This window comes from Cicer arietinum, chromosome 4 (genome assembly GCF_000331145.2).
Source record: "Cicer arietinum cultivar CDC Frontier isolate Library 1 chromosome 4, Cicar.CDCFrontier_v2.0, whole genome shotgun sequence".
Classification (NCBI taxonomy): domain Eukaryota; kingdom Viridiplantae; phylum Streptophyta; class Magnoliopsida; order Fabales; family Fabaceae; genus Cicer; species Cicer arietinum.
The window spans coordinates 62,351,945-62,361,423 of NC_021163.2; the positions used below are offsets into that span (position 1 = coordinate 62,351,945).

Sequence of the window (9,479 nt, forward strand, 5' to 3'; positions counted from 1 at the left end):
TAAGATATCTTAAATTCAAATATAAGGGAATATATCATTCACCACTTTGGAGTATCCTTAAATGACATTGACACTAATATAGTTTTAAAATAATTGATTTTTAATATAATTTTAATTAATTTTTTTTAGTTATACGCTTTAATTATTGTTGTATTCCTTATTTTCAAATTAGTAATCTCTATTTTGTATTATGAGAATAAAAAGAAACTAATAATTAATTTTAATAGCTTAATAAAATCACCAATATCTTTTATTTATTTATTATTTTTTTTAATATGAGCGAAATAATCAATTGCGATAATTATTCTAATATGGAAGAAGTACTATTTTTTAGATATTATTTTATTTATATTTCATTTTGAATGATTTAGAAGGAATATTAAATAGGCAATATATTGATTATAAAACTATAATCTATTCTTATCTCTGTTCAATCTTTGGTTTCAGAATGTGTGAAAACTAGGATCTTGTTTTCAAATTTGAAAAATAATAGTTGGTAAATTTATATAAAACTACTGAAAATGCAACTAAACTTATTTTTAGTTTTCTTATTTAATTTGATAAATATTATTATTTTATTTTTATTTTTATTTTTATTTATAATAATATGCGACTAAATTTTCTAGTAGGGTTTTAAACATGAGATTAAACAAATCTAACCTTATCAAATATTCGGTGTACATAATTTGAAATGGGTTTGGCAAATGTTCATATTTTGAGTTACTTAAAAATGAAAATGAAATAGACATTAGTAGGTAGTATAAAATCAACCTTTTACCAAAAACAAATTCCATTAAAAAATTACCTAGATAAGCTATAATTTCAAGCATGCTTACTAGATTAATCATTATATTAATTATCCTACTTCTGCATATTTATTAACAATAAAATTCCAAAAAATTTCCTCGACAGCCTTATCATAAATTTCTTGGCAATTCATGTCATATATTCAAACTATATAGTATACTACCACCTTCTAGAAGACATTAAAGATCGATATAGAACATTGATGACACCTTGAAACCTGTTATATTAATAAATCAAAAGACTAATTCCACATCTTTGTCCACAAGTAACATGTTCTCTCAACTCTTCCCTATTATCCCACAGCTCATTTCTTACGGCACTATAGTCTATTAATTTCCAAGACTTCATTCATATTGAACTATATATAGTCAAAAAAAGACTATAAAATATTAATTTTTCCCCCTCTCCTATTAGTCAAATACCAATAGTACCCCTCAAGAAACTTCTAAAGGATCAATACTAAAAAGTTTAAAACCTTTTTTTATTTTGATTTGACCCTTAGGCCCATTGGTCCAAACTCTAATTTAAAACCTACCCAATTCACATATTTCGTCAAAACCAAAACCTTGTGCATCTAAAAACCAAATATTTTTCCCATTGATATGTTGAACCCTTTTGTTTGTGGAACTTTTAATCATGAAGATGATGAACTATGTTCTAGTAGCCCAAGTAAATACAAAAGAAAAGATAGCAAAAACAACCCTTATTCCACACGTGGCCTAGACAAATTTTCTCAACTTTTATCCGATCTAAATGAAAAAAGACAGAAAATTTATTCACAAATGAACCCTCATGACATATCTTTTGTTCGTTTTGTTCACTCAAACACTGATGATTTTGTTCCAATTATTGTCAAGGTGAAAAACAAGGATCATAAAAACAAGAGCCAAGACCTCAAAGTAGTTAAAGTAAGAAACTTGACAATGAATTCAGAGTCAACGGAGAAGTCAACGGATCAATCAAGTTCTATTATGGAAGAAAGAAACCAACCCAAGATGGAAATTAATAGAAAAGCAACAAAAAAGAACATATCTTGGATTATCAACAAGTTAGATATGGAGAAACCAATGTTCTATTTGCCATTTATTGTGATCATGATTTTAGTTTTGTTGACTTTGTTTGGAAGAACAGCTGCAACAATTTTCACCTGTATTTTGTGGTATGTAATTCCAACTTTGAAAGATTTAAACTCAAGAAATTCTATGAAGAAAAGGGTTGTGGTGAATAATGAAGGGGTGAAGAAAAAAGATTATGTTAGAGGGTTTAGTGAAAAGAAGATTGTGGTGAATGAAGGGGCTGTAAAAAAGAAAGATTTTGTTAGAAGATGGAGTGAGAAGAAAATGGTGACTAATGATGGATTGTTTTCTCCAAGAAGTGGTGATTCTGATGAGGCTAACAAGAACAAGATTCAAGGAAAACATTCACACAAGAAAAGTTGGTGATCATTGTATGATATTGTTCACTTTCAATTCGTTATTTTTGTTTTTTTTTCTTCATGTTTTCATTTTTCTTGGTTAGGATTAGAATTTTTGTGGTGTGAATATGTGTAGATTCTCTTTGAAGACTTGCTTGAAACGAGTTGACAATTCAACCTTTCTTGTTACATGTCATGAGTTTAGATCATGATATTAAATTATCGTCTGCAACTGCAATTTCGGTATCAATATAAACGTAACTGCAATCACAATTTAAAATCTTAGCGTATGCATTTTGGTAGTGTTAGATTTAATTAATGCAATTTATGGCAGTAATGTTGTTAATCGACTGAAATTGCATATGGATTTTTTTGGAGGGTGAAATAGAGCAGTGAAATTTGATTAAGTGTAATCTAAAAAAGAAATTGACCAAGAATTCTAAGATCTACAGTTTTGTGCAGTTTATGTCAACTAGTTAGTTCCTATACCACTTCTATTTTAGAATCATTTTTTTAACTAAATTCTATTTTAGAATCGTTACATTCAAAGAACTTGACATAAGTTAAAAGAAACGAAGATGATATCTAAGATAATTTAATTGGCCGTCCCAGCTAAATCTCTTTCCATTAAGCATCTTGATTATTTTATGTAAAAAAATTGCTTATGGAAATAAAATGCTGTGAATTTTGATTATATGACTAGCATTTGACTTCTTTGTTTTTGGCTAAACTGATATTTGGAGGGGGGAAAAATCTTCAACGACATTTTATAATTTTAGATTAAACAAATAGTAATATGCCTGGCTGTGGTTTATCAGCCTAACAAGATATTTGAATTGAATTAGAGGTTAGAAGTTTGAATAGTTTGTTTAGATTATAAATATAAAATTAATCCTCATTGATTTGATCATGGATCATGGATGTATTATTTTAATGGCTAATCTACTGATTCTGAAGATTTTATTGCACAAACATACCACGTGTTTTTAATTGAGATGATGAATTATTAATTGTCTCAAACTTTCAATAGTTTATTATACTTAATTTCATATGTGAAGATTCTAAAATCGAACTATAAAAACATAATATTTTATTTAATTTTTGATCAAATTTTAAATTTTACGGCCTCTTTCTTTTAAAAATTATATTCTAAATTACTAAGGTCTCTTTCTTTTAAAAATTAGAGGATTAAGACAAAAACAAAATTTCATCCACACATGTTGGTCCAAGCAGGAAGGAGCTTGATTTTTCATTAAACAATGTATTCGAATCATATGCATGAAAAAATTGGTGCTCCGAGAGTTTTGTTGCCTTATATATGTATGTATGTATCTATCCAAGTCCAACTGGATTTGAATTATATTACTGAATGAGTAAAATGAAAAAATTATGAATAATCTTATTTATTGAACAAAAGATTACAATAATTACAAATGAAAGATTCATAATGGAATGCTTATCTAATAGATTTAACTGAGGATTAAAAAAATATAGTGCACAATGACAAAAAAAAAAAAATATATATATATATATATATATATATATAATGCACCAAATTTCTCAGCAATGATCTCACCACCTTACAAATTTCAATTTTGGAGTCATCCTTATCCTTTTATTATTGAGTACTTCCAAGTTGGTTGTTGGCATGTGCCTACTATTTGAGTAACATCCAAACACACATTGATCGTATGTTCTTGTCGTCATCTTAAAATATAGTTCTTTCCTACTAATTTTAAGGTTTTCTTTTATTGAAAAAAAAAAGCATTTGGTCGATGGCGGAGTAATCTATTTGTTCATTGACAGGTCTAAGCTCAAATAGAACATATGATCATCCTAAAACCATAAATCTAGAGACTGTCAAAAATAATTTACAACCTCATATATACACTGCTTTTAAAGCTTACTAATATAAACCCACCATAAAACTGCGGCTGTAGAAAGGGTTAAAAAAGGACGACTAGCCTAACATGAAAAGTTTTAAATTATGTAAATTGATTTTAGTCAAAACTAAATAAAATATAAAAGTGATTTATGCTAATATATTTGAATAAAAACGAGGTCAGCAATAAATTTAAGACAACAATTAACTTTCTCTCAATAAAAGCTCCAAATTATAACTCACTTTGAAAGCAAATAGTAATTATACTAAAGAACACTAAAACATCAAATAATAATAAAAAAAACTATTTTATGTTTCTAAAATCTATATATCCTACACAAGTGAATCCAAATATGCACGCATACTTCTCAGTTCTCACCTTGTCATTTTACTGCACCCAAATGAATTGATATTTAATTTAGCAAGCTAAACGGAACAGAACGAGTACTGTCAGCTACTGATAACTGACTGCACCATGTCAAAGGAAAGGGAATGAATTATTATATTCATAATAATAACAAGAATATCGATCAGCAAAATATCAGCCTTTTAATGACTCAAGTCTTAAACATGGAACATTAATGGACAACATAGAGTTATAAAGTTTCCACCAACTATGCATGTATGTGTGTATACAGTTTTACCTTACATTTGTGATCTTAGTCACATGGCAGCAACTTTAACTTGTGAGCTAAGGCTCTTCATAATTTGAAAAAAAATGAGATTATAAAATGTTATTACAGCTGATCTCTGAAGATAATCCCACTATCACATCTCACAAGCTTGAGTAGATTCCTGAAGGCCCAAGTCAGTGAACACTCTACGAGTCTAAATTTGAGTTCAGTCCATAACAGCAATGTTGCCAAGTTTGTATCCAAAATACAACAAAGTGTTGAGTCCTTATTCCTGAATCAAATAAAGGGATTCCTTGTCAATACTTACAGATTTACCATCAATTACAGATGGTCCAACTAGTAAACCAAAGGACACAACTAAAAATATATCCCTTGACATATCAAAATCTCACCTTGAATCTCCTCGGGCGCACTTTATCTGGACTGTGGCGAGAGTTGTAGACTTGGCGTCGTGGAGCTTCACTTCTGTAATGATCAGCTGAATTTGTGGATATCATGCTATTTTTCTCTTGAGTTTGATTCCTTGGATTACGAAAAAATCCATCTTTGTCCCAAGTAACCTCATAATCAGCCTTTAACCTTGATCCTTGCTGTTCAACGATAACTCATAAATCAACAAAAATAAAATAAAAAACACGTCCAAGCTTTCAATTTTGCAAAGTATTCCGGCATGCTAATTGCTGCCCAGTTTTTATCACCTATACCAATCATGAATGTAATGCAGGTCTGCAACTGCTTGCATATTATCAGTTTCAGCAATCACTCATAACACTTTTATTCACTTTCATTGCCCGGCAGTCGGCTCGGCACGTGAACAGGATTGCCTAATTATTACTAAAAATAACTACAACAAAACAAGCACAAGCCTTTGAGGTTTTATTGCAACATTTTAATGATATGTATGATTTCACAATAAAGTGAATAAGTCAAAGACCGAACACTTGATTTAGATTAACTTCTCAACAAACACATGTAGATAAATAATATTTAAAATGATTTTCAAAGACTATAAATCTTCTAAACATTGACTTCCCACATAAGTTAAAATAAACTTCTACATTTCGACATTTTCAGATACTCTCTCCTCTAACTTCTTCCTAGGTAGATCTACAAGGGCTTTTTCGTAGTTAGAGACAAATTGCTTAGTAGGAAAATTCTCATAAGTTAGAAGTTAATACAAATTGAACCTAAAACCAATACCTTTTGCAAAGAGCGACCACAGAGAACTCTCAATGCATCATGGAAGTCTTGATATTTCTCAAACTGAACCACAATCTTGCAGTAAAGCCCCGAAACTAGGTCTCCACTGTCTTCATTTGCATCCTTACCTGAATAATCGTCCTCGGCAACATTAAGATTCCTATTAAACGCAAGTTAAGGAGCAAAAGAATTAGGAACAGTCACATCATTGACAGCTACGTGGGAGCTTGCACATAACTTTTTATACACAATAATTCTCACATAAGCAGCACAAACATTAGCTTTTTCAAGTTTATTTATGTTCGCTGATAAGTTCATTTATTTCCACTTCTTAAAACAAGGATAACAAAAACAAACTAAACTCTGGTCTTCATCCCTAACACACTTTATCATATTAATCTCTACACTATAAACATACAAATAAAAGTGTCTTCTACTTCTATCAATACATTAGGTGTAATGTAAAACTAGTTTGAATAAACTTCTCAGTAAACACTTATATAGAAAAATAAACACAAAAAGAATCTTACAATAGTAACTCTTCTGTAAGTGTAGCACGTTCAATTGATAAGCTCACAAAAACTAAAACTCATAAGCAAATCCAAATGCCCCTAATGCTTTAGTTATCAACCTATGTGTGTATTAAGGTAAGGTCGCGAGTTTGATTTCTGCAAGTGAATCTCATAACATAAGGAATCATATTGAAAAGATGCTTTATACATAGAGCTTATTGAAGAATTAAAAAAACTAACTGTTATCAAACTCTAACATACTTATCCCTATCTACAAGTTATGTCAGTGTTTCATAAATGTGATCTACAATTTACAAATAGGTTGCAAGTTATAGAATGAAGAAAGCACGCACCTTATCTTGCCAAACTTGGAAAAGATAGTATGAGTAACAAGCATAGAAGGTTTAGAAGAAACTCTAGGTTCAGCGAACCATCGCGAAGGCACATTAGAAATCACAATCGTATCAGGTTCGCGCCTAAAACTCCGATTAAGATTCTGAAAAGCATAAAACTCTTCCCAATTTTTCTTCATAGATTCAAAATGATCAGAATGAGGAACAGCAACAGATAGCGTAAACCTAACACCTTGAAGATTCAACTCAATGCCGTTCATCTTGTCAACTAAACGGTTTCTCCATTCGGCGACGTCGTTTAGGTCGGTTAGAAAAGATAAGTCCCATATATGGAGCGTGCCGCACACGACGGGGTCTTCGCGTTTGCGTTTTTTGAGGTCTTTGTTGAAGCGTTTGAATAGGAGGTTTTGTTCGGGGAGGGAAATGGAGAGAGAGGTATGGAGGAAATCGAGTATGGATAGTTTCATTTTCCATTCGTCGATAGGAGTGGTGAGTGATGAAGGTGTAGAAGGGTGTACGGTGAGGTTGAGTTTGATGCGTGGGAGGAGAGTGAGGTCTTTATCAATTTGAAGTGTTGCTGTTGGTGGAACTAATTTCAGATCTTGTTCTTCCATTTTCATTGTCATCTTCGTCTTCACTACTCACTCACTCAACTGCTGCTCAAAGGGATGTCAATTCATCTCGTTCCAAACAGAAATGGTAATTTTACACACAAAAATTCCATCAAATTACTTATATAAGCATGTCAAATTACTTCTTAAATTCTGTAAATTAATCTTTTATTAATGGTTAACCCTCTTTTCATTTTTGAGTTAGTCAATAACACAGTTTTTTTTATGATTACAACTCATTTTAAAAATAAAATTGTCAACTCGTTTATTTATTTTTTTTTTTTTTAAAAGAATTTCCAATTTTTTTTTAATTGCAAACTCGGTTTCTTCAGTATTTCTATTACATTTTTTAATTTTTTTTTTGAATAATTGTCAACTCTATATATTATTAATTAAATTAAACACATAATAAAATAAGGTGTTAAAATTAACTCTTTAAAATTTGAAGATAAAAAGTAAATTTTCACCTTTTTAAAAAGATAAAAATACACTTTTGACTTTTAAATTTGACGATGTGACAATTTTAGAACTCCATTTTATTATTTTAATTAATAATAAATAAGGTTGATAAATTTTAAAAAATAAAGTGATAATATTAAAAAAAAATGTGTTTGCAATTTAAAAATAAGTTAATTAGGGATTTTTTTTAAAAATTAAATGAGCTGGCAAGTTCTTTAATAAATAAAAATTAGGACATATATGTATTAACCAAGTAAAAAACAAGGGTTCCAAGTTCGAATTATTTACAAATAGGGTTAAAATTGTAATTTTAAATTAGAAGCCAAAATTGCTATATTTTAAAATTTTAGGATAAAAAGTATATTTTAGGCTATATATTTTGATGTGACATTCAATTTGATCCCATATCAATGTAACCTCATAGATAAATTTTTGAATAATTATAATTGTGTCGACTAATTGTGACAAATTAATCCGTTTAAATTTCATATGAAAATTAATATGTGTTGTGATGAAATTGATATGAGATCAATGTGGATGAGTCAAATATTTAATTAATATGTCACATTATAATCTCTAACAATAAAAGTTTAAATATAAATTATTTTGACGATTATTTTTACAATTTCAATAATGTATTTGCTAATTTACAAAATTCAAACATTAATTTAAGTGATGTTTATAATTTTAAAGACTAATTTTTCTATTCACTCAATATTCCTTTTCTAAAAATTAGATCGATTGAGAACAATAGAATTCATAATCAAAGTTGCTAAAATCAAAAATAATAATTTTACGAACAAACTCACACCATTAAGTTAATAACATAAAATGACACAATGCCTACAATTGTTACAAAATTTGTAAATATGATAAAGTCGAAGTGTCTGAAATACATATGTCTCCGATTAAAGTCAAAGTAATTGATTGAATTTGAATTTGTTTCATCAAAGTTAATATATCAATCTGAGTCAAACTAACATTGCAACAATCTCAAGAAATCAAACATTACATCTTGATGGAAAATGGAACGCTACACCAAAGCAAAAAAAACTAAATTTAGTGTGATAACACTTAATTGACCAAAAGAAGAAGAAAAAAATAAAATTAAATATGATCGATTACAATTTTAAATGTCATTAATTTTATTAATTATAATTTATTTATATAAAATAAAATTATAATTTAGTTTTATTTGTTTAAATATAAACAATTACAAAGTATTGAAATATATGACCAGAAAAATAATTACAAAGTAAAAACTTTAAACAGAAATAAATGAATAAATAAATAAATCTCCTTGTACCAAAAAAAATATATAAAATGGATAAACATTGAAAAAGACAGGTTTTAATCCAAAAGGAAGAATGAGACAGAGCAGTTGAAATTCAGAAACAGAACACCGAGAAACAGATAGATAGAGAGAGAGAGAGAGAGAGAGAGGGAGAGAGAAGGAAAATATCGAAGATGGGTATATGCTTTGGTTGCTTCGGTGGAGGTGACAAGCACATGACAAAAGAAGAAGAAAGATTAGCCTCTGAAGAAGCGCGTGCAAGAGCTGCTCAAGCCGCTCACAAAAGGTTTTTCCCTTTTTCTTTTGCTTTAT

The 9,479-nt window shown here is 29.2% G+C and overlaps 3 protein-coding genes across 6 annotated transcripts in view; 2 read left to right on the plus strand and 1 right to left on the minus strand.

Annotated features, from left to right (window-relative positions):
- The first annotated feature begins 1,327 nt into the window (after window positions 1–1,327).
- On the plus strand, window positions 1,328–2,412 carry LOC101511983 (uncharacterized). The gene has a single exon (XM_004498935.4). The coding sequence runs from the start codon at window positions 1,410–1,412 to the stop codon at window positions 2,247–2,249; it is 840 nt and encodes a 279-aa protein (XP_004498992.1). The 5' UTR covers window positions 1,328–1,409; the 3' UTR covers window positions 2,250–2,412.
- A 2,175-nt stretch (window positions 2,413–4,587) lies between these two features.
- On the minus strand, window positions 4,588–7,518 carry LOC101512311 (uncharacterized). The gene is made up of 4 exons (XM_004498936.4): window positions 6,804–7,518; window positions 5,939–6,098; window positions 5,131–5,328; window positions 4,588–5,009 (listed from the first exon to the last, which is right to left on the minus strand). Exons 1-4 carry the CDS (start codon window positions 7,427–7,429, stop codon window positions 5,004–5,006), a joined length of 990 nt encoding a protein of 329 aa, XP_004498993.1. The 5' UTR covers window positions 7,430–7,518; the 3' UTR covers window positions 4,588–5,003.
- Window positions 7,519–9,242: 1,724 nt separating this feature from the next.
- Window positions 9,243–9,479, plus strand: part of LOC105852009 (uncharacterized) — a 2,531-nt gene continuing 2,294 nt past the window's right edge. For 3 of the 4 annotated variants that reach the window (XM_012715334.3, XM_027333382.2, XM_012715335.3), the window contains exon 1: window positions 9,243–9,453. In XM_012715334.3, the coding sequence (XP_012570788.1) occupies window positions 9,341–9,453 (113 nt within the window). In that variant the 5' untranslated portion in view covers window positions 9,243–9,340. The remainder of the gene's footprint in view (window positions 9,454–9,479) is intronic. The other variant, XM_012715333.3, reaches the window with a different exon arrangement.

Excerpts from the sequence above, each read along its gene's own strand:
- LOC101511983 (XM_004498935.4), top strand. The coding sequence starts at position 1,410 with ATGTTGAACCCTTTTGTTTGTGGAACTTTTAATCATGAAGATGATGAA.
- LOC101512311 (XM_004498936.4), bottom strand. The coding sequence starts at position 7,429 with ATGACAATGAAAATGGAAGAACAAGATCTGAAATTAGTTCCACCAACA. Across the intron at positions 6,099-6,803 it reads TCCAAGTTTGGCAAGATAAG|GAATCTTAATGTTGCCGAGG; the intron begins GTGCGTGCTTTC and ends TGCGTTTAATAG. Across the intron at positions 5,329-5,938 it reads GTGGTCGCTCTTTGCAAAAG|CAAGGATCAAGGTTAAAGGC; the intron begins GTATTGGTTTTA and ends ATCGTTGAACAG.